At 39.4% G+C, this 26360-nt stretch overlaps 1 protein-coding gene across 1 annotated transcript in view; it reads right to left on the bottom strand.

The window, feature by feature from the left end:
- The window catches only part of LOC107744857 (protocadherin-7-like), a 77253-nt gene extending 55761 nt beyond the window's left edge, over positions 1-21492 (bottom strand). Inside the window, exon 1 of the mRNA XM_016558679.1 lies at positions 17696-21492. Within this exon, the coding sequence (XP_016414165.1) occupies positions 17696-20782 (3087 nt within the window). The 5' untranslated portion in view covers positions 20783-21492. The remainder of the gene's footprint in view (positions 1-17695) is intronic.
- Between the last annotated feature and the right edge of the window lie 4868 nt (positions 21493-26360).

Genomic DNA, 26360 nt, shown 5'->3' with positions numbered 1-26360 from the left:
CAATTTAGATGGTAACAAATGCACAAATATCTCTGGTTCAGACAAATAGGTCACACAGAGGTTTACCGAGTGAATGGGAAAGGAAAACAACCCTGTTCTCCCATATGGAATCCATTTGAGTCTACCTTTAAAAACATTACAGCATCACTTTCAACAGCTTACATGAACATTAAAATCTTCCATACCGCAAGATGTGTCAAGAAAAAATGCAAGCTTCCTAGTTGACGTAATGCATATTAAACAACCCCTAACAAGGAGAACAAAAATAATACTTCACCATATTAAATTCCCCAAAGCCAACATTATAAGTTTATCCTAAATGGTATTGTTTATCCATTGAAAACTAAACAAGTAAGGCTGTTTTGTGTCCTAATTTGAGCCGTATTTCAGGAGGTGCTGAAGGTGAGTGTGACTTGATACTGATGTGAAAAAAAATGCATGGGAAAAAAATACAAATATTCTGAGTCCCAGAGATGTGCGGTTATCCGGAGTACACGACTGCTCCCCAGGCCAGCAGTCTTTTATCGTTTCTTCAATCTCTACTTTGGTGCCTGAGAGCACCACATCCCTCATCCGTCTCCTGTTCTCCTTTTACAGCTTTTTGCTTGGGTCCGATCTAGCCTAAGTTCACACATTTGGCTCAAACTGAACCCGTTTTAACACAATTTTGTTTAACAAGTGTTCTATATCTGGAAAAGGAAGAACGAACAGATGCATGCTCGCTTTCTTCCTGATGAATCTGACAAGCAGCTTATGGGAAGAGAAAATAACTGGGGTAAGAAAGAGGAGCAAATAAAAGAGATGCTGAGGACAAAGTTGCTTTGAGAGTGGGAGGGTGGTGGCGGAGGGAGATTGCTTACAGTCGGTTCACACATCTGCATCAAACGGCCTGACACATCTGGCGTTATCTCACAACACACAGTAACCAAAAATAACAATCGCTGTGAGAGGGATGGGCCGAAGGAGCGCAGCAGTTTCGCTCTACACAATAAAGCAGAACACTTCCAAAGACGTGTTACTTTTGGAACATGTGCTGTAATATTTTTTGATTGCCTCTATCATCAAATACCTGTATATAATGTCCCCTGAGATTTGAAGACGTCCATCCGCATGCCTAAGAAAGCAAACATGAAACCGTCTGTTGGGGGAGATGGGTGGAAAGGGAAGGTTGAGACCGCCAGGTGTTTTATGTAAGCGTCCCTTCGAGATCAACGCATCAGTTTCTTTTTAAGTGTGTAAAATATGATTGCCACTGTTTAAAAATTGATCTCAGTTGTCATTAAGAGTGTCCTGATGATTAGGGGCGGTTCAGGCACATTCCTGCAATTAACAGGAATCTATAAGCCACGGGCCATTATGAGGACACGTAAAAGCCGACAGGCACTCCAGGGACACCTCATTTACAGAGTAAATGGGTAGATAACACAGGGGAATGAATGAGGGGCTGTGAGGGAACGCACATAAATACACTGCGGTGGGGTCTATAAATCTGAGACCACACTGAACATTTCACATTTCCTTCTATCCACCTTTTTAAAAAAAAATGGAATGGTTTTAAATGGAATTTTAAATAGAACATAAATAAGTAAATAAATAATATTATAGATAATATTGTATATATTATTTATATGAATGTATTATATATAATAACATTAACATTTGTATATAATTAGTATTATAGTATAATAGTATAAAATTAGTGTATATTACAGTGCAGAAAATACTTAAATATTTATTATTAATTTTATGACACACATATGCATCACAAAATGTATCACATTTTCCACAAAACTGTGCGGCAAAACTGTTTTCAACATTGATAATAAGAAATATTTATTGAGCATCAAATCATCATTCTTCTTGATGACTTCTGAAGGATCATGTGACACTGAAGACTGAACTAATTGCTGCTGAAAATCCAGCTTTGCTATAAAAGAAATAAATGATATTTTACAATATATTCAAACTTTTTTTCAAACACTGATTAATGTCCATTGAAGCACAAGCTGCTCTTTAGATTAACTTTAAATCATGGAGGATATGCAGCTCAAGGGCTGCTGCCATAAAAGCAAACGGTGGACAATAAGATGCATTTTCACTAGTGATCTGAGACCCCACTGTGATATATCTAATCCTACTATATAAGCAAATTAAGTGCATAGACAATTTTATTACATCAGACTTCCTGTATCTTGACCTCAATTAGTCATACATATATTGAATTAAATCTACATATTTACACATACTCTCAGAAAGCCAACTCAAGACCTCACACACTGTTCTGAACATAAATATATGCAAGCAAGATATTTCCCTCGGCACTGCTACAGAAATCGATGTTTCAAATCACACACACACACACACACTGACACATACACAATATACACACATTAGTATATTTATGAGGGGATATGCTGATGCATTTGTGAGTGGTTAAAAGCACAAGGGAGAACCATTTGAGGAAAATGTCAGACATGGATAATATTAACCCCCTTCATAGCAATTGGTACACAGCACACCTAGCATCTCTACTTCATAGGGAATTAAAGAAGAGCAGATAGAAAAACAAAGTGGAGACATGAAAAAAGAAAAAAAATATATAGAAATGGATTAAAAAATGAAAGAAAGAAAGAAGGAGAAGGAGAATGGGAAAAAAAGTGCTTAATTCAGCCTGAGATGGAAGTAAAAAATGAAAAATGGGCTATAAAGAGTGTGGGGTGGAAAGACAACAAAGCAGAAACACCAGGGATTCTGAGCAAATGTCTCTGTCATTTACCTCACCCTTGTCAAACTTTTTATGTGAGAGATTGAGAGAGGAGGAGAGGGGAATTGGGCCGGACCTAAATGGAAATGTACACATATCCATCTAGAGGCCAGTTTCACAGGGCTCTTGGGGGCTCTGTTCATTCTAGCTGGGCCAAACCAATGACCTAGCAGCCAGATATAGACCCGATGGCAAGTCTACTGGGAGGTATCAGGCTCAGGATAGAAACAGCTCACTCATCTTTCACCTGCCACTAATTAATTTGAAGATGAGTGTGTATGTGTGAGATGGTACACACACATATATATATATATATATATATATATATATATATATACTCACTTCATCTATGGTTTTTGTTTCATTAGTAGCCATGTATCATTAAGATGAATTTTGACCACTCTTTTACACATTCTCCCATGGTCGTTATTTCCTTCTAAGTTTCAGAAGTCACATTTACCACGATCAAATCCCTCGGCAAACACGCACACTGAAAATCTTAATCTCCCTAAGGTGCAAGGGATGCTTCTGCAACCCCAGCAGGCCTTCCACAGCTAGTTATCTGCTTTGCTTTCAAAGAGAGCTCTGCTGAAAACCCTGCTGCTCTCAAAACATCTCCGAGACACTTCACGGGAGATTATGCATTATGAACAGTCCCGCTAATATGGCTCTGAAGTATATTCAGAATTTTAATTAAGAAAGAGCCAAGTCAACATTAAAAATCCATGACTGAAAATATGTGTCTGGCCTCTTCCATGCCGTCTCTGCTTATATTTTACCCTGTACCCCTGATTTGATATTTGTTTAGTGCAAAGACAAAAAAAATCATTTTATTTTAATACGTTAAAAAAGTTACACAATTATTAATTTAAGTTTATCTCATGCTAATTAATTTTATTTTTCATTTCACAGGTTTTACAAGAGCATAATGCCATGCTTGGCTTTCTGCTTTTTCCATTGGGTAAGTATTATTAATTAGTGTGTATAAGTTAAATCCACAAGATAATTCAAACGAAAAAGATTTAATCTCATTGGTTGAAGATGATTTTTGCTTTTGGGTTCTATTTGCCTTGATTAAGTTGAGATAACATAATTCAAATGCGTGGAAATGTGCGTCATAATTATATTAAGTTATACCAACGATTTATTTTTTTGAGTGTATATATCCAGCATAAATTGATCTCTAACTGCTGCAACAGCAAATAAACTCTCTTAATATGTTAAGAACAATTACAGAAGAATAAAATAAAGCATATTTCGTTACCTTTTGAAACTTAAAAGGGTTAAATTTGAGCAGATGATTTTACCATCGCTATCATCGTCAGAGCGCACTTCCACAGTACATTCAGCATCTGTCTCACATTCACGATCTTAACCATATTCTCAAAACTATAATTTTCAGTGACTTCATATTCAATATTTTGATCACTGGCAGCTTATTCACCACATCCAGCATCAAATGGCAGTGACATTAAAATGTAATTGCGTATAGTAATTGCTCTGCAGTAAAGCTATTCTAACCAGTTATATTTTTGCTGAGGATATTCGTTTGTTTTATGCCTGCCATAATTATGAGTGAAACATCATGTCATCATTGTGTATCAAACAGTGACACCTTGAGGAAAAAAGATGCATTGCACATCTTGAGTCATCAGATATGTAAATATAGTTGCGCAGGAAAAAATACTTACACATTTACATACCTCGGGACTCTAGCGACCCTATACACTTTTTTTACAAAAAAAATAATCAGAAAACAGGCATTCTTTTATATTTTACTATTTTTTTCTTGTCATATTGTTTGATGGATTGAGGAATACTAAGAAAGTTGATGTCTAACTTTAAAAAATGAAGGAGCGAGAGGGTAGAGAATGATGTCCCGGGTCGCGAAAGACCCGAGGTATGCATTTAAGGGTTAATTTAAGAATGTTTGGAATTTTTTTTTTTTTTTTTTGGCATTTCATGGTTTGGGACTGGGGCCCCCTTGAAGCCATGGATTTTTATCACAATCAATCGCGGTGGTCAGGGTGTAAGGCTAAAGTCCATATTTCATGTTTCATGGGCTTGTTTAATGCTACGTTTGAAGCACATCCAGGACACCTTTAAGATGTATAGCCTTGAATCTCTCTTTCTTTTCTCTCTTGTTCTGTCTCTCTGAGATAACAACGTAAAAGAAAGAAAAACAATGCTGGCTAGAAAATTTGGTGTTTTGTGCCAACAGCTACAAAGCTAGCCAGGTCTGCAAGTGCTTTGCTGAGTTATGTGCCGGCGTTGTAAAAGCTAGCGTGCCCCCTGCTCACGGCTAATTGAATCCACTGAATTGAGTGATCTCCAAAGCAAAAAAGACACAAATTATCAGTAGTCTTGAAAAGCACTCCTGAGGAGGGCCTCCTAAATGGACAACACACTGTGTGAGACACTGAAAAGATTTGTCACAAACATCAGCCACTGGCCCTCCCATGACTTTGGCCACCGCTGCTGAGATTTTCTCACACTGCAAACGAAAAACATTTCACAAAGTAATGTCCTAATTAGACTTTCACTTAGCAACTAGCTGCACATTTGCAGAGAAAAATTAGCTGTTGGACGAACCTTTCAACAGCTGTCAACATGTTAACACTTTAAAACAAGTTTTCATTTTCATAGTTAATGCATTAGGTAACATGAACTAATAAAAAACAGCATTTTTACAGCGTTTAATAATCTAGGTTAATAATAATCTGTACATATACCAATATTTAGTTTTTATTATTATTATTATTATTATTATTATTGTTGTTGTTGTTATTATTATTAATATTATTTATTTACTACATAATTGCACATTTTCATTTGTATGAATCACTGTTAGATAATCTATTGTGAACAAATGTGAATTCATTAAAAATGTATTATAAGATTTATAAGATTAAGACTAACATAATTAAGACCAATAAATTCCTTTATATATTTTATAAGAAACTTTAAATGACATGTTTCAGGTCTCCACTGAGAATCTTTAGTGAAGGTTAAGTCTCTCACAGTGTAACATGGTTGGTGGTCTTTCGGGGGTTGGGGGGTGGTAAAAGATGTGCTGGAGTAGTGACATGCCATTACTATAGAAACAAGATGGCAGTTAAAGCCCATAAATTCTACATTACCATACATACCTAGCCATTCCCACCAAACCAAATCTCTCAGGAGAGAGATAAAGAGTTCTTCTAAAGGATTTTGGTGAATAATAAGGCAGCACACTGCAAATCATTCAGGTGCACGCTAAAGGTAGGAGGTGGTCCTCTTGTGTAGCAGCATGAGCTCATAATCTCTCCTCACACACACACACACACACACACACACACACCATGTGACGCATGAAAATGAGGGTCTGTCTCAAATTCTCTAAAACTGCTCCAATTCCTTTTAAGTGTCCTCCATACTAGTGCAGAAGGACTATGGGTTTAATAACTAGCGGGAGGTTTTTGGGAATAGCCCATTACAATGTCATCTATTATAGGCTACAGTACGTGTAGTTGGAGATGTATGGTGAGCCACAGAGGCCACCGTTATACAATAGAAATCATGTACCTTTCTTTTAATAGTCCTAATTTCTTTTTTATAGCTCTGTAATACATCTAAAATGAATTTAATAATTGCTGATTAAAAATGAATTGCTCGGGAAGAAAGCCACAGTTTCTTCCTGGACTTACAGTAACTAATCTTCTTTTCTCGTGCTAGTATATAGCTGAATGTTTTTAATGTACGTGTTACTCTGATGGATTGAGTTTTTGTTGTCCTTGACGGATTTCATTTACCAACTGGCTAACAGGCCGATAAAAAACATGAGCTGAGGGTGGGGTGACAGTCTCTGGCAGATGTGAAGCTGAGGTTTCGTCTTTTCCCCTTCACGCGTTGTCACCGTCCAAGGCTTGGTCTGTAATTTTCAATGGGCTGTAGTGTCCAAGTGTTGCTGTGACCCCCACCTCTGGAGTAAATGGATTGGAGACGAGTTGCAGAGGAAGCCTTGATTATTTCCCCACGTCCCCCAGTAAAAAATAAGGGGAACTCAACACACTGGCATTCCGGACCTGTTATTATACTGGCGGGGCTGCTGCTGTTGAGCAGGTCTGGGAATTCGAGATCACAGGGGTCGAATGACCGGACATACACAACCTAGTGATTACAGGAGCTGCCTTGAGAATATATGGGAAGTCTGGGAAGAGGAAAAGATAAAACGATATCTCTCTTTTTATATCTCAGTCCCCTTTCCCAGGTTTTAATTCAGGATAGTATCTCTGTAGAGAGCTCAGGTAGACTCTATAAATCTAGCTGGTGAAAATTAAATGGCCATAGACCCAGTCCTTGCAGAGGAATTGTTTTCTTCCCATAAAATACTTTATTAGAGATGAGTTTGCCTGCCTCTTCCATGTTTCTCTGTGTCTCTGTTCAGGGACACCAAAACCGGGGAAACCGGTTCTTGTTTTGCCTGAATCAACTGGACTCAGTCAGCTGATATTAAGATGTATACACTTGATATATGTATGCACTTGTTTTCAAAATACATTCCAGGTACTGACTTACTATACTATTGACTTACTATTGACTTAAGTAAACTATATACAGTACTTTTTTTAAGAAACAAAGGATGTAATAAATTGATCATAAGTAACAACTATCACATTGTTACAAAAATGTCTATTTTTAATCAAATCTTTTTTTTTCTTTTCTGTTGATCATAGAATCCACAAAAAAAATATTAAGCAGCGCAATTTTCAATTCTGACAGAAAATGAAATAAATAAATAAATCACCCAAATTTTTGAACGGTAGTTTACTTCAATGTAGTTTTCACATCTATTATGAAAAAAATAATAATACAAAAATAAAAAAATAACAGTAACTTATTGCCCTCTACCCCACACTAAGCAAGAAAAAAAATACATTTTTGATCAAACATTTATCCACAAAATGTTCAGAAAGACAAAAGCAATTAAAGTAAACAAGAGTGTGCTCATCCCTATAGAGCACACTGTTTAATAGTTGAGCAACTCAGAAAACATGTGGGCATCTAACGTCAAAGCACACTGCACATTTGAGTTAGCATTTTCTGACAGGTGTAAGGATGAAATACGACATGCTCATTTGTGCACCATGCTTGAACAAATATAATGATTGTGAGGGGAACTGCGCCACTATTGACAATTAACTATTTAAACAGTTTATATGTTTTATCTCTAATCATAATTTGATCGTAAAATGTGGCTTTAGAGATTATATGTAAATAAATTCACAGATCAATACATGTTGGAGATGAAAATCTGGAAAATCTGAAAAAAAAAAAGTAGCATACTTTTAGTACTGATATTAAATGTTAAGTTTTGAAATTTTGTTGTATGCATTTGTCATTTTTATTTAATGTCTTTATTTTTAAAATGTGTATAAGTAGTATTTATAAAGTTGTAGTCCTCATTGTAAGTCTCTTAGGATAAAAGCGTCTGCTAAATTACTAAATAAAAAAATAAATAAAAAAAATACTATTGAGTTTTAATTTTAGTGAGATAACCTGTCAGAGCAAGGTGTATCAGAACCTGAAACGAATTTGCCAGTACTACTATGGCGAAACCCTGCCTCATGAATATTAATTAGGTTACAAGAATGGACAGTGCAATTTGGTTACAGCACAAGCTAATTAATATTTATGATCTAAGCAATTATTACATCATGAAGCCACAAGAAGCCAGTTGGTGGCGCCACACTTTAAAACTTGTTCTGTTGCTTTTTTTTTCTCTCTCTTTTTTTGTTATGTGTCAAAATGTTACTTCTTAAAGTTTAATAGATTTAATGTATTGGACTAGTTCATGCAGACTGTTTTTTTTTTTTCTTCCATACTAAAAGTCTAATGTGACCCTTATACAACACACACACATGCTTTGACACCCAGATCATTATTCACAGAATGAACAAGCACACTTTCATGGCATAACCCACCTTAAATCACAATATAATTCACCTAATCACCTGTCTTATTCCATACTACGGCTAGTGAGGGAGGACACCAGATCACAGCGTCTGAAATTAACATGACTGAAAAGTCTCTGGGGACTCCATAATTCAGCTGATTTTATAACAGCCTCTCATAAACTCCTGAGCGTGACCTTCATTTTTCAAAGGCCGCCCTGCATTCCGTGAACTGACAAGATTTATTGGCCAGCACTAATAGCCTGGTCTCTCTTTGGTGGCCTCTCATCGATATAACGCTTCCTGGCTAGCCGGGTGAGGTGGCATGTGATAATGAATATTTTTGCAGCTTGCAAGCATTCTGGATTATGTTTTGAGATGGGAATGCACGCTCAGGCAAAAAAAAAAACATTAAAAACCTTGGCACACTACTTAAACACAAAGACAATGACATTTTTCTTTGATCACACACACACATGCACACAGACACCGTTCCTCGCATGTAGCTAAGTGGAAGTGTTCTTGTGATGGAATGGCTGAACCGTAGTGGCCCCTGTTGCAGCGCATTTTCTCTCTCTCGCATACGAACACAAAAACACGTTCACACACACAGAGCACCTTGGCCTTGCTCTTGCTCCTGAGATGCAATGCCACACAGCTCTCCCACAACTTGATGGATGGCCGCTGAACCTTCCCTCTCCTGCCTCTCACACACACACATAATCTCATTTGGGAACAGTCTGGACACACACACACACAGAGAAGTAATCTCTTTTTGCGGCTTGTGGAATGACACTGTGGCAAAAGAAATGGAGTGCTATCGGTAGACTCCCGTCAGTTCTTTCCATTTCTTATTCCATTCCCTTTGAATCCATTTGACTTCAGCAGCATCTCTTCTTCATACCAATGAGGTCCCGGTGATGAGGAGCAGTCTCTTTTACACACATATGTAAGACTTTGTGCATTATTTATACTGGCCCCAGTGTTTAATCTCCACTTATGCAGTCAAGAGATCACAACTCACTTAACATTGCAGACCCTCACGCTCGTGTGCTTCACACTGGAGAAGAGCAAATGTTAAAAAGACAAATAAATGGCTGGAGAAGGATCGTGTGCGTGCATGCAGGTATGTGCGTCTGATTTTGTGCCTGTGGTGACAGATATGGGTTATGCCTCTTAAAACCATCTGGATTTAGAAAATTATTTTACACACACAGATGTTTCATTGTGGAATGAAGTTATCAGTCATTCTTGGTGTGTATTATTGCAGCCAATAAACATCTATCCATTCAGCTGAAGCACATTTTGATTAGACTGCAGCGGTATGTGATGTACGAGTATGTTGAGGTGTCACCCAGAAATTACACTTGTATATTGTGTATCCTTATTATTTCATGAAGGACTAGTATGGCAATTCAATTTGAGTTCCTCAACAGACTTGAGACTTGCTCAACAGGCACATGCTCAAACACAAACACTTGGCTTGATAAGCCCTGAAGACTTTGATGTTTTTTTTTTTATTTTATTATTTCTCCAACACACACACACACACACACACACACAAAAAAAAACGTCTCCACTGCATAGATGAGCATATATAGAAACCATAGGCTAGCAGTTCATAACATTTTTGTCCCCAAGTTCCCCAAGTTCCATGTTTTGTTCTCAAAACTTATTTTAATTTATGGACACTGAATATCTGTAAGTAAGTAAATAAATAAATAAATAAATAATCATGATTCCAGACATTTTAAGAGAATGTTCTTCAGGGATACCACTCTTTTTAAACAATTTATGTACATTAATTTACGTTACTGGATAAAGAATAATGATAAGGATTATATTTTAATAAAATATTTTAGAGCTTGGAATAGCTAGAAATATGTATATTTAAAGTGTTGTTTTCACTTTATTTTTATTTTATAAATATTATTTGAAATAATGTGCACTGATATATTATCCCAAAGGCAGACAGACAATGAATGAATCAATGAATCAATGAATGAATGAATCAATGAATCAATAAATCAGTCAAATCAAAATTAAAATCATAAAGTGATAACTTTATCCACTTATAAAATTGCTTTTCATCTAATGCAACTACTCCTACACCTGTCATAAAGTCCACTTTTCACAATCCTGATAACTAAATCAAGTCCCACCCTCTCTACTAATGCATCACATTACATAAGTAAAGTGGGTTGTAAATGTGCCAAGATGTACCACAAACCACATCAGGCCGTGAATATGCACATGGTCCTATTAAAACAAGCAAAAGAGCCATTTTAACCATCTGATCCCTGTTTGTATTCTTTGTGTTACAGTGAACTATTCCCCTGTGTTAATTTGGAACAATGATAAGTGGTTGTGCTTTTTTACAAGCACCACTTAAACACAGAGAGGGCCGAGGCTGTGAAAACAATTACACAAATATACACAAAACAACAGATGCACACGCCGAGTCAAACCAACGCATTTGTTCACTTCCTCTGACCTGAAAATAGCCAGAGAGGAAATAGAGGTGAGCTGGCATTTCAGAACCATAATGACATAAAATGTGATTAAAACAAATAATTCCGGTTCTAAATTCTGACTGAATGAGCCACGCTCAAAGTAAAATGCTAACATGCACACACCTGTGATCACAGTTCAGTTTTATATTACAATTTTATATTATTGCAGCGTTGCTATATTGCTTGGCAACAGCCTAAATAAATAGTGTTCACTATTTTGTATTTGTTTTGCTGTTGTTTTCACTTTATGGAAGCAATAAGCCACTCGAGGATGTGCATTACCATGGTTAAGGGGCTTTTCACTTCACATTCTGCCTAAAAACACTCCTTAACTGTGGTACAAAATCACCGTAATACACAGCCACTCATGGCTTATTGCTTTAATAAACCGTTATACTGACAAACACACAAACATGCACATGACTGGCAGAAAACGTAGAGCTTAAAACAAAACAAAAAAAGTATTACGCTACAGCGGTAAATGATACAGCTGGAACGTACGTGCATGTGTGTGTGTGTGCTAGTCGTAATCCAGTGTACCCTGTGAGTTTGGACACCGTCAGAATTGAAGTACAGATGGGGGTTAAGCACACAGTGATGACACCGGCACTTACAATCAGCACAGCAGCAACCAATCAAGAGATGATCTCACTTTTTCCCTTTGCTTCGGCCCCGCCGCTTCTATTTCGCCGTCAGCTGTCGCTTTCATCATTTTAGCATGATAAATGTTACAAGTGCATCTCCGTAGCTTCAATCAAGACTATTCACATGAAGATTGAGGAACAAGAGACTATGAGAGAGAATATAATAGAGAATAAAGAGAGGTGGAAGGCGACAGAGGGAGTGAGAAAAAGAAAGAGAGGCGAAGAATGAAAGAGAATGAGAGAGACTGCAGGCACGCTTGAACTACATCATGCTGTCAACAGGCGGCTGAAAGGATAGATTACTTACAGTAACAGAAGAAGGAAAAAAAGAAATCAAAGGGATGTCACTGTACTAGATGTAAAAGGTCAAGTGAAATCGCTACTACTGCTCTCCAAGAAGAAGAAGAAGATGAATATAAAACGTGCAACTGTATTTGTGAACTCTTTTCTCTGTTAACTTGGCCCTGTGCTGTATATACAGCTTTCATATTTCTGGCTAAAGTTTCACAGGTGATCACAGGTGATTTACATTTACTGTTTTACATACGCCCGTGTCGACACTGGGCACAAATGAAACGTTGACCTGCGCATGCAAATGAAGAGTTGGCCTCTGTTTTCCAAAGATGATCTGTGACGTTCAGCTTTTATTTAATGATCCAGTTGTGAAGTAAATGGTTAATTATATGCGTATGGTAATTTGGAAAAAATAATGAATGCATTTGCATCGATTTCAAAAGTCTGTCATTCTCTTCATCTCCCAATGGAAGCCACAACCATGCATGTGTGCTGTCTTGAGTCGCATCTGTACCTGTGACAGATTTGGTCAGCGTCGGCCATTCAGTGCTGGCGTTGAGCTGACAAGCTCTCCCTAATAACACAGCGATCAAGCCTACAGCTGATCTAATTCTGTCCTGCTCTCCATTACCCAGCAATTTTGTATCATTGCATGGCGTGTTATTTAATGTGACGTGACGATGATGGCGTGTAGTTAATTTTACGCTTCTTGTGATGAATAGAATATAAGGCTGCTTGTAAATGCAGCCTGATTGCTTCATTGATTGAAGGCTCATTCTCAACTCTGAGGTCTCTTGACAAACATTTTTTGAAAATAACTGTAAATAATTATAATGTAATATTTAAAGTTAATTTACTAGAAAATAAAATATTTATTATTTAAAGGTCACATGCATGTACACACTCAGTGAATGCGTTTCTTTTAACCCGTAAAGTACTCTTCTGTGATTTGCGTGGATGTTTTGCTAGCAGCAATACAAGGTGAGTTGCAGAAGCACACACAAATACTCATAAGCAACCATGTAATCTGCATTTGCATGGCCGTGCTTTTGTGTTGCTTGTCCAAGATGAGCGATGCTTTAGTCTGCCATACATATGTATGTAAAGCAAACGCAAGATGGAAAGCGCTGCAAAGGCTGAAACCACAACAGAGAAGCCACACTGACCTCAAAAAGCCTTACAAATCTCAGCAATACCCTCAGACAAGACTAAATATGGAGATGGATTAGTACAAACCATAATATTTTGCACTCTCAAAAAAGGAAAAAGAAAAATGCCAGTGACTGCATGGCAGATATTTGATTCAAATGTTGATCTTGCATGGCTCAAAATGAAAAGGCTGTTATAACCCCAGCCCTGTTTGTACAAAATAGGCCAGAATCCTTTTCATCAGTGTATGACACTCATGCTGTTCGACTGCATTTAGTCACCTCTGATCTAGAGTGTTATGGATTCATGGGAAATGATTAAAGACTGAATCTATCAGTGTCCATTGGTTTAAACCATTAAACAATCTGGATACAGCTTGTTTCACCCCTGTGTCTTTAAAGCACTGACTCAGAAGAATTTTATAAAGCTGCACACAATAAGGAGTGAAAGAAAGAATGCTCTTCCATCAGAGACATTAAGACCAACTGAATATATAATGCAACAAATCCATAAACCAACAGCTGAAAAGACTTACTAATGGCAAACAACCAGTTTCGTTCTTTTTAGAGAATGCCCAAGAAAAGCATTAAATGCTGAACGCTATGAAATGCCTTGATATATTACCTTTCTGGCTAGCAGGAAGGTGGCGTCTCCCGCCTGCATTAAGGTAAATTAACGACAGCTTAAATGTCTCATGTGCAGCGAGACATGGAAACACTAGTGTTGTCCGGTTACCTGTCTGGGGCAAACAACAAGATGTAGTTTCTGTTATCGAGACAGAAAAAAGAGTGTGTGTGTGTGTGTGTGTGTGTGTGTGTGAGTTTACGTGTGTAAGGAGATTAGGGGGGATGTAGGTAACATGAAACAAGACCACACATTTATGAGGCCACTGCACTCGATCCCTCTCAACACTCACACACACACACACACACACACACACACACACAGAGAGAGAGAGCGAGAGAGAGAGAACAGTAGAGACCTTTCTCTAGCCTGTTAACAGGGCCCTCTTTTTAGTTCCTGCCTCTTTTACCCTTTCCTCCACTGGACAGAAAAAGGAGAGAGGAAGGGGAAAAGAGCATCTCAGATGTCAGACCACAAGAACTGAAATCAAACACGATCAAAAAGAGCCAGGTCTTTTCACAAGGAGAAAAACACAGGTAGTTTTCATGGATGACTTCACCAGAGGGAATTGTACTGTGAAGAGAAAATTAATCTTGTTCAGAAAACTAGGTATTTTGAGTCAGCTACAAGACACCATTATTAATACCACTGTATGTTCTCCATGATTAATTTAAATGCTACACGTGTGCAAGTACATCTAGTCTAGAGAACGATGAGGTCATATAACCTGTTCTGAAACTCAATAGTATCAACTATTATAACTAATTTATTGAATTTTACCATCCAATATAAAGTTTAACTGAAATTACTAAGCATCTTGATTTTTAACAATAGCATGTCTTATCCTGAATTACTTACAGTATCCTTTAATTTTACTAAGTGGGCTTCCGATTGGAAACTGAAAGATATCTTATACCGCTACATTTAATATAGTTATTTCTAATACAGAAACATTAAATATATCAGACAGTAGGGCTGCACAATTAATCAGAAAAATAATCACAATTACGATTACAGCTACCGTGATTACCTAATTGTGAATATTGCATCAAAGGTTACTACTTACAATGTTTTTGCAGCGTCAAGCATTGTAATTGACTGCTTGAACAGAATAGTCAATCAAATGTGTTTCAATGAGTCACTATGCAGAAGAAATCCACTGTTTTTGTTCAGAACAAGTTCACCTATTGAGATTCTTTTGAGAATCCTCTCATTGTAACAAACAAGGTGAAAACTGAAGTGAATAATGCTGCTAAAGTTTCAGGAGTGGTAAATGCATTTAAATTCTGCTAAATTATAGTTCTTTGTGTGACTGACAAAATAGCGATGATTGACAGTGATAACCATAGCAATATTTTGGCTAGCATTTTAGCAAACGTTTTGTGGTGATGAACAAAGCATGCATGCAACAGTTTAATCTGTGTGATGTAAGCAATTTTTAACCAAAACAATACTATTGACCAAATACACGTTATGTCTGGCAATTTTACTGCTTTTAAACAGCGCCCTCTATGCACCCCCTTCCCTCCCCCCACACAGACAAACAATACATCAATATATCAATATATACATACAAATTATATTAATCAACATAAATAATCACAATTACAAGATTGAAGGAAATAGTCAACAATTGTGTGTTTTGTCAATACCGTGCAGCCCTATCACACAGCTGTAATTAAACCTTACAGCAGTATGACACTCATCAAATCAGTGATTCATCAAGAATTAGTGGCTTGAGTCCATTATGAGGGCACCTGAGACATTTTCCCTTCATGATGAGTGACAGAGAAAGAAAGAGACTGGGAAAGGAAGGAAAAGACAGATAAAAAAGAATTTTAAAAATAAATAAAAAAGGTCATCTTAAAAGTAAAAAAAAAAAGTTCTATTAAATCCAATATGAGAACATTTTAATGACTTCTCTTTATAAAGTGTTTGATATAGACTATTATGCTATCTTAATGGGATTTTGCAAGGGCATGTTGGCTACTGATAACGTTCAATTAAATATCTAAAGAGGCCCTCTTAAAATGTCAGCAGGGACGCAAGTAATGACGCTGGACTTGATTTCGTCTTTTGTCAACGATGCTGTAAATGCAAACTAGTAATAGTGTAGAACTAATTTGCTCAGCACCCTGTAAAAGTCTGCTGCATTTGAATGGACAAACAAATGGACAGATCATACAAAGCACTACAGCTTTCAAATAAAAAGCAAATAAATAATTATCTAAGCTGTGTACTTGGACACACAATGCATGTGCCGGGGCAAAAAAAAAAAGGAGGCTGTGATTAAATATGCATGAGATGTCCGAAAGAAACATAGGCAGCAGTACTCCTTTCGCAGAGAAGTGCAGACGCCTAAACACAGCACATCAGAGGGCTGTTCAAGAGGGTAGGAGAAAGAGGAGAGATGAAAGAAAGACAGGACAGAGTTGTCAACAGAAAAAGGGAAGCTGTGCAAGGAGTCAGAATTTGTGAGGAAGAAAAAAAAATAGAATGAGAAAAGAGAAACAAGTGGGATATTGGAAAGAAGCAGCTGGCATAAAAATGGAGAGATGAGAGTAGGTGTTTCTAAATATACAGTGGAGGTAAAAATGCATGAACCAGGGTAGATATGTAAGGAAGAAAATTCTATAAAATGAGGGAGGGTATGTAAGAGAGAGAAAAGGCTATCTTGTGGCTTGTGTTTAGAAAGGGCATTGTTCTGGAATGCAAGGGAGGACACTATTTACGCCATGTTAGATAGGAATCAATAATGCATTAACCACCTCAGAAAACACATGAAACGACAGGGCAAGTGTTCTTTTCCTGGCAAATCTGGACAATGAAAAGGCTGACTTCATTTTAAATTAACCTCACCTAGCACTGGAGTGCTCCACAGGACAGGGAACAATAATTATATGTATTGATTATTTCACACATGTGCCTAAGAATTTACAGAGTTTTGCTGTAACAGGGCATTTTATGCTTTAAATAATGGCATAAACAACAAGGGTACAAGATGTACAAAAGTACAAGAAGTATGGAGTAAAAAAGAAAATAATAAGAGAATGTGAGATTAGAGAGAGAGAGAGAGAGAGAGCGAGATGACGCCAGATTTCACTGCTAGGTCACTGAATTGGTCCAGACACACAAGTGCACAGGAATGTTAAATGTGACCTCCAGCCCAGATGTTCCCAGTCTGTTCGGATAAGCACGTTAAAACATAACACCACAACTAACATTCCACCTTTTTCATTAATTTCTCCTCTATCCTGCCTTCCTCCCAGAAAGAGAAAGAAGTAACCATATTTTGATAAAAGGGTTGTTGGGTCGTGCTCCAGCCGTAAACGTACTGCTGAGATGGAATAGCTGTGAACTCGAGCCATATGTGATCCCATTCGATCTTCATTCGCACACACACAGACAAAGGTCATCACCGCTGACACCCACATCTGCCCTACAACTACACTAAAAGATGTGCCAATGTGTCCACAGCGTGGCCTCGGCACCCCAGGTGGCCTGGCGGATATGATATCTCTGACTGAAGAATGCCTTCATGTCACTTTTAGCATTACATCTAAATGGCACTCTGAGGTGAAGCAGGTCGATACAGGGAAACAGAAGCATCGGCTAAAAATACATATATCCAGCATGATAGTATTACAGTGTAGGCTAAATAATACTGGTGTTTATAGACACTTCATATAAATATAAATATAAAGCTTGAAGATTTAAGTATAAAAAATGTGATTGATATCGTATATTCAAAATTATAAAATACATTGTTCTTACCTGTTTGTTGTACTTGTTGATGGTTTGGCTACTGTACTCAGAACAGTGGTCTGATCCTATGGATATGTTATCTCCAGTGCCGACAAATGTGTTGGCCGGCGGCAGGTCCTGAACAGCCTGGTGCTTTTTTCCTGCCGTTGGAGACTGAGGGTGCAGCTGAACGGTGGGCAGGGGTGAGCTGGATTTGTAATGGCGGGCAAGATCTGGGCTTCCGGGGCCACCGTTGACGGACCGATAGCAGCCCATTCCTGGACCGTCCGACAGTTTCTCATTAATGCCATCGTAGCGCTGCCCATTTGGCTTGGATGCCTCGACGGTGACGATGCTGCTATATAAAGGCTGTTTAGACTTTTTCTTATTCTTGTCTTTCTTGGGTTTCTTGCCTTTATCATGTTGCTGAGGAGTGAAGAAGTCCTCATGGTCTTTCTTTCCAGCCTCATAGCCGTTCTTGTTCTTGGGACGGCAGTAGCGGGCCATGACGACCACTAGGATGATAAGAATCACCGTCATGATGCCTGATACAACTCCTATGGCGATGCTCAGCCGTTGCTTTTCCAAGTCATAGTTAGGGTCTCCTGCAATGTCAGCTTTGAGCGGTGTACCAAGACTTTTGGCAACTTGCGCCTCTACAATAGTGGAGTTGGAAAGCGTTTCGTTGACGTAGATGTGAACCAATGTGGTGGTGCTTTGTGATGGAACCCCGCTGTCATTCACTTGCACAACCAGTCGATGGAGGCCAAAATGTTTTTGCTCTAGTTTGCCAACTAACAAAATCACACCAGTCCATGAATCAATTTCAAACAACTTAAATGGATTGCCGCCCACTATTCTGTAGCTGAGGTTAGCATTAACACCTGTGTCTTTATCAGTAGCCGAGACAGTCCTGACCACCGTCTTTATGTTGCTAGAAGGAGGAAGCAGCGTGTATGAGCTATTCATTGGAAAAGTAACAGTGGGGGGATTATCATTTACATCCATTACAGAGAGAGACACTGTGGCTGTAGCTGACCGGGGCGGATCACCTCCATCAACAGCTTTGACACGGAATGAATAAGTGTTTTTTTGCTCATGGTCAAAAGCCATGTTTGAGAAGATGGTACCTGTGTTGTTGTCAATAGAGAAAATGTCTTCTTCTTCCTCAATGTATAGACTCATGTCTGCATTTTGTCCTTTGTCGGCATCCATGACCGTTATCATGCCAACAGGGCTGTTGGGTTGCAGGTTTTCCTGTATATAGAAAGTGAACACATCCTGCATGAACTTTGGCTCATTGTCATTTTTATCTGCCACCAGGACTACCACAGTGGCTGAGCCCTGCAGAACAGGCATGCCTTTGTCTTTGGCAATAACTTTGAACTCATATCGTTCCATCTGCTCCCTGTCAAGTATGGTGTTGACACGAATATCACCAGTGTCTGCATCAATGGAAAATATTCCATTCACAGAGGAGTCCAGGGAGTAAGAGATTTCTTCATTTTTGCCGCTATCTGCATCTAAGGCCACTACTGTGACGACACGCTCACCGGGAGCATTGTTTTCAGGGAATGAAACTTCCAATGTGCTTTTGCTAAAAACTGGTGCATTGTCATTCATGTCCCCAACTTTCACTATCAGTGAATTGTTGCTAGAAAGACTAGGGCTCCCAGAGTCAACAGCAACAATGACCACACTATACTCCTGCACTACTTCATAATCAAGTGGTGCTGACGTATGGAGAAAGTACTTCTTTTTATTAATTTCACCCTCAACCTCACTAGCAGGCTTGAGCTGAAACGGAACATCTCCCACTACGGTGCACGTCACTATACCGTTTGGTCCTTTATCTCGGTCTGAAACTTGGACCAGAGCGATGGGTGTATCGACAATCACATCCTCTGCCACACTGGCCACACCGTCTTTGAGAAAAATGCGTCCGATTTTTCGGATATCGATATTGGGGACATTGTCATTTTCATCTTTGATGTTGATGATCACTGTCGCTTTGTCAGTCTTAGGAGGCTGACCACGATCACGTGCCATGACTGTGAAGCGAAGCTGGCTCACATCTTCACGGTCAATTCTGTGCAAAACACTGAGCCAGCCAGTGCTCTCGTCGAGACGCAGCAGTCGTCGCACCGACTCTGTGGCTGCTCCAAAAACATATTCAATCTGTCCATTCACACCAACATCGGTGTCGCCCGCTTTCAGCTGGAGAATGGGGGCACCTGGTGAGCTGTTTTCTGGCAGGTCTGCCTCATAAACACTCTTTTCAAAGCGTGGGGTGTTATCATTTACATCTGTGATCATTACCCTAAGAATGGCTTGGGAGGAGCGTGGGGGGTCGCCCCCATCTCTAACACGCAGAGTCAGCTCATAGGAGTCGCGCTGCTCTCTGTCCAGTGCTCCTTTGATAATTAGCTGCGGCTGCTTCTCGCCGTCTGTGGTGTCAGCAACTTGAAGTTCAAAGACGCTGCTACGGCTCGCCCCCTCGTCGAACCTCCGTTTGCCCATGTGAGTGTCAACACTGCCGGAGCCGGAAGTGCCGATCCGTCTGACAGAGCTCTCGCCGTTGTCCTGAATTAACTCGTATCGCTCAATTCCATTTCGACCGAAATCTCTGTCGGTGGCCGTGGGCAGGAGATAAAGTGTGCCAATGGGTCTGTTCTCCTCAACGGAGAGCGTAAGAACAGGTGAGGGGAAAGACGGCGTGTTGTCGTTTATGTCTAAAATAATCACTTTGCCCTCGAAGAGATCAACCCAGCTCTGCGCGGGTCCTATCACGGACACTTCGAAATCTATAAAACATTCGTTCTCATCAAAAATCATTTGACACTGCGGCAGCTTTTCGCGGTCTATCCGCCGCTCGTTCGTGCTCAGGTCTCCGGTCATGTTATCGATTTTGAAGTACTCGGAGCCGGATTCTAAGGTAAAAGTCACATCCATGCCAGCCGTGATGCCAAGGTCCGCGGCTGCATTACCTACACGGACATCGGCAGGACCCTCCTCAGCCAGGCGGTACCGGAGCACTTGCTTGGCTGCGGGCTGACTCAGCAGCTGCATAATAAGAAAGCAGTATCTGAAATAGTCCGCAATGCCTGTAGTCCTCATTGCTCCTCGCGGGTTTTCCGGCAAAACTGAACGTTAATTTTGTTTAACAGCTTTTTAACCTTCTTCTCGGTTGTGTGAAAGCGCGTGTTTCTCACTGCATGTGTTTTCTCAACCGGATACCTCTCTGTGGTTACCAAACTCAGACAGAATAGCGCATATCTGTTATCTTTTCCCCCCCTCTCAGACTAGGCTCGCGCTATTCCCTTTTCATTGATTTGTCCCTCAAAATATGCATAACACTGACAGAAAGTCTTAACAAATTAATTAAATATTAAGCTTGACATAAGCATGCCAGAAATTACTTGCTGACACTACTCCGTCTTTGCCATGACATCGCCGAGTCTTTTCATTAAAGGCAGCGAAGCCAGATATTCAATCCATTGCGCAATCGATTAATAGTGTTTTAAATCCAGCCTTCCCAGATGCGAACTCTCCGCTCCAGATGATATCCCACCATACGGAATAGAAACTGAAATATCAGAACTTCTTTTGCTACGAATATAAGGCGCAAATGATCTGTCCTCTCCGTGTGCCGTGTACGCGCGCACAAGATTTCTCCAGTCCACTCAGCGTCTAATAGTTCTCTCACTTGCACCAGAGAAGAAAAAAAAAAGAAAAGAAAAGAGAAATCTCCGCAATGCCACTGTGCCGTTCAGCGTTGAGGCAAAATGCAAAACTGAGCAACCACGGAGTTATAATCCTGGCAGAGATGCTAGGAATGTGGCATTAAAATTCCAGCGCGAGGACGGTCCCCCTGTCCAGCGCGCGCCTCTCACCTGCAGCAGAAGCGCGTATCTGCCGCACTCTGCGCGCGAGTCTCTCTCTCGCTCTCTCTCTTTCTCTCTCTCTCTCTCTCTCTCTCTCTCCACCCCTTCGCGCTGAGCTCCCTGTGCGACAAACAAAGCTCAACTTGATCGCTTAGTTTTACTGTTTGGGGAGGGTCTCTTTTGTTGCTTCGTCTGGGCATTTCATTGCAAAACAGTTCATAAATAATTTACTGTCCAGACATGAGCATTTGGAGACTGAAGGAGGTTCGCTGTGCGAAATGCCAAATGCTTTCCAAAAGGGGTTTGACTTTTTAAAAGAACATTTCAGTTTCTGCTGAGGTTGGCGCGACGCAAATCAAAACCGGTTAGCCAACCGTCAACTATCTTAAAGATGTTTCAAAATTGTTTACTATGTACAAATCTATATTAAAGTGATAAATAATGGCAGTACCGTTTTCGATGCACTTCGCGATACTGAGCGTAACGGAACTGTTGCTATGGTTACATCTTCAAACAAAACTTCTATGAGCAGGCGTCTATTCAGCACATTTTGCATTTAGTCTAACTTTGGGGAAACATTAGTGTATGTAAAATGCGTACTTTTTAAGTCACATTTTAACTGGGATATATCCTGTCGTATAACTAGACGGTGATATTTATTTTATTAAACGATGTGTCAGCAAATTACATCACCATATGTGCATATAGTACATTAACCTTAAAATACATAGTTCGACTGCTATAATCAAGATATTCGGTAGGATTGTAAAAAAGTAGTAAACCACAAATGAACCATGGTTTTGCCACACTAACCATAGTTTAATAATGGTGTTTGTATTAAAACCGTGGTTATACAAATGGTAATCAATAAACCAAAAAAAAAAAAAAAGAATACAACAGTGTGTGGTCGTGTGGTGAATTTTTTCTTCGTCACGAGAGCTCAGTGAGTTTTTTTTCTTTTGCGTAGAAAAGGCACCACGGACAGCGACGCTCGGCAGACTCACCGGTGTGAAGGAGTGAGAGAGCGAGTGCGGTGACTCTCCGTGACCAGAACTCTGATGGAGATCATCAAATGCACAGCGCAAAGCTACGATTTTATATACCTCTTTTAGTTCGTACCCTGCGCGTTCCCGTTTGGTGCTGTAGCAAATTTATCTAGTAATGCATTTAATCCGTAAACACTTATTCGACGCAGGTATTTTTAACTGTACATTTTTTTTTCTCCCACAACTGCGGAGGGGCGGGTTTCAGGGGATAAGTGTGCGGGTTTTGCCTAGCTGAAGTGTGACTGAAAGGGCTGAGCTGACTGTAGCCCCAGCGCGCGGTGACTCGACCGGAGAGCTGCCTATGGCGTTTAAATAGTGTCAAATCTCGCGCATATAAAACAAGACGCGCGCACATGATATGAGCGCACAGAACAGTATCCGCGCGAGGAAAATCATCCTCGCGAGGGAGCATTTCTGCACCGCGAGCGCACAGAACAGTATCCGCGTGCAATAATGTGCTCTCGCGAGAACGGCGCTGAGTAGCGCTCGCTCGACCATCTCTACGCCCTCTCAACTGCTCAACCCCTGCTCGCTCGTCAAGTTGACTTTTGAGACTTTGGAGGCGGGGATCAAATGTCAGATGTCTCCGCTCCTGTGATTGGTCAACACCGACCATGACATTTGATTGACTGGTTTCATCACTGACACCAGTGTTGTTAACGTACCGGTCATCATGTCGGAGCAAGTAAGTTTTTTTTTAAGGTATTTTATTCCATGTACTGTAAATAGCTAGCTAACTAAATATTTAGTTTAATAAAGCTAGCTGACGAACCATTAAAACACGGGTTCTCAAAGTGGTATACAATAGCCAGGGGGTCCGCATATTATTTTTAAAGTCCAATATCCCCGATGCTGAAAATGCGGACGTAATCTTAGAATCTAGTCATTAAAATAATTTACTCTGCTCAGCGCCGTTCTCGCGAGAGCGCATTTTTGCACGCGGATACTGTTCTGTGCGCTCGCGGTGCAGAAATGCTCCCTCGCGAGGATGATTTTCCTCGCGCGGATACTGTTCTGTGCGCTCATATCATGTGCGCGCGTCTTGTTTTATATGCTCGAGATTTGACACTATTTAAACGCCATAGCTGCCGCCTGCAGAAGGAAGCCCATTATGTGAAATCCATAATGTGAGCAGTGCGCCAAATGTCGCTGCACAGCGCCCTCTGTTGTCCTCTTAAAATTATACTGAGCAAATTAGTCATTACTGCATATGCTGAGGTGGAGCTGTAGTAGCCTATGTATAAAGCGGGGTTTTCCTGACATCTGCGTAAACTGACTCTCTTTCAGTCTGTGAGTCAAATTCTGGCACCATTTTCACTCCTATTCCCTGCAGTCCGTTTCTCATTTAAAGTGCTGTCACTCATTAGGACGTTAATGACATTTGAAATGAGTGCTTTCAAAAGCCACTAGAGGGTGTTACCCTTTTTAGTGTCGAGTGCACGAAAGTTAAGAGGTCAACTTTTTAATATAGAGTCATTAATTTGTTGGCTCCTCTCAGGTGGATGTTTCAGGTTGAAATAGATTTTTCAATATTATTTTGTTTATAGGGTCCAGTTCACCTAAATTACATTCATTGTCTAACACACCTAAAACATGTAAAGTGCACAATTAATACAATTTGCAAGCACATAGGAGTGATACTCTGATGGAATTAGGCCTACTGTTAACCTACAGTAAGAGACAATATTGGACGACAATATTAATATTAAAATTATATATCTAATTCATATTATAATTATAATTAATAATCTAATTATACTATTCTAATATTATAATTCTGCCAAATATGGGCAAAATTGCTTCAGCAAACATGAACAGTGGTTCCAAGTCAAAACAATTTGACAAGGATAGACATTTTACTGGATAGTCATACATAATTAAATATTACAGAAATACATCCTGAAAAATCTCCACAGAATTGAATCGGCACTTCTGTAAGCAAGTCTGAGAAATGTGCTGGGCTTCCTGTCTGTGACTGTTTATATATATATATCAGGTCATTTAACATGGCCAGGTACACCCAAGAGTGAAAATGATGAACATTTTTATGTCACTTTAAAAGGTATAAGCAGAGGTTTAGACACTGTTGTGTATCAATGGCTCTACTACAAACATAAATATGATCCAGCACCGAAACATATAATAAAACGTGCATTTTATGCTTTGAAAGAGAAAGAATAAGGTATAATATGTTGTCAACTGGTGAATTGTCAGTATAGTCACTTCCTTTCAGTGAGGCCTGGCTTGAATAAGCAGAGATCACTATGGAGGCCATAAGCAGAAAAATAAAAAAATAATAACTTACTGTAAGAAAAACAGGAAAAGCATAAATGATGATGAATGTTTGCATTATGCAAACCAGTTTTTCGTTTAGGAGTAGTTAACAGTTTTTTGTTTTGAACATGATAACAAGGCGGCGGGGGGGTGTATGGTGCAGAGAAAAAACAGAATCATGTCTATGTATGATTGATAATAAAGTGCCAAATCTCAGAGAGTGAGAGCGGTAGTGAGAACCAGTGACAAGAATAACTCTGCTTCCACAGATTATATTGCAGAGGTGCCACTGAAAGGTGCCACAACAACTTTTACAAATGTGATGGAAACTGTTCCGAGGAGGTTTTATGCGCTGATTGTAAAGGCTACAGCTAATCTAGAGTGACACAGGTGGAATCAGGTGTTTTGGACCGTGCATTGCAGTTAATGAAGGTTTTCACAATGCATACAAAAAAGGCATACAAAAGGTAACAAACCTCTAAGAGGGTTGAGATCATTTACATACCTGCTCAGAAACAAGTCTAGCAGCAACTAATCATTCATTTCCCCTGCACTGCTAAAAAGTTCAACTTCAAATAAAAGTCGGCAACTAAGGAAAAGCATTTGTTTCAGCATCATATCATTGCAGTTAATGAAGGTTTTCACAATGCATACAAAAAAGGCATACAAAAGGTAACAAACCTCTAAGAGGGTTGAGATCATTTACATACCTGCTCAGAAACAAGTCTAGCAGCAACTAATCATTCATTTCCCCTGCACTGCTAAAAAGTTCAACTTCAAATAAAAGTAGGCAACTAAGGAAAAGCATTTGTTTCAGCATCATACCTTTGATGGAACAGATATGATATCTTGTGCTCATTTCAAATGGGATCATCAACCGGCAGATTGGAAAATAATTAGTTGAGCGTTGTTCCACATGAAAGCTTCATTTTTATCTTGGATCTGTCATGTGCTTTGCCAAACAACCGTAACAATCCTCCCAGCAACAAACACACCCACACTCCTCTGTGTCTTTCCCCTTTTGTTTACTGCAGTGTAGTTAGATGAGGTGTGTGGGCAGTAACTTACACCTGCCGACTGCCGATTGTTTGGACTTTGTAGAGCAGCAGCACTAGTCTTAATCTCCGCAGGCCAGCAAAACGAAACCACTAGAACCTGTATGGTGCTTCTGCTGAGTTAAGAGACATTGACGTCGACCACATCTGTGAAGTTCAAGAAGACTTGTTCGCTTTTACACTTTTAGGAGTAGACTTGCTCTTTATCAAACATCTAGAGGACCTAGAGAAACATCACTACACAAAATAAATAAATTAAATAAAAAAAGGGATTACAGTGCTGTTTTCTTATGTACATTTTCAAAACTTAAATTTACAGATCCATTTTCCCTTTAAAACCAATAAAAATATGTAAAGGGTGTACACTGAGATCTATAGCATATTGTATTATTGATTCATATTTCAGACACTGAGATGAAATCTCATTTTAAATTGG

The sequence above is a fragment of the Sinocyclocheilus rhinocerous genome, unplaced genomic scaffold (genome assembly GCF_001515625.1).
Source record: "Sinocyclocheilus rhinocerous isolate Xijiao unplaced genomic scaffold, SAMN03320098_v1.1 scaffold4273, whole genome shotgun sequence".
NCBI lineage: Eukaryota > Metazoa > Chordata > Actinopteri > Cypriniformes > Cyprinidae > Sinocyclocheilus > Sinocyclocheilus rhinocerous.
Note: the sequence above shows the minus strand (reverse complement) of the source record. Positions and strands in the feature narration are given on the sequence as shown.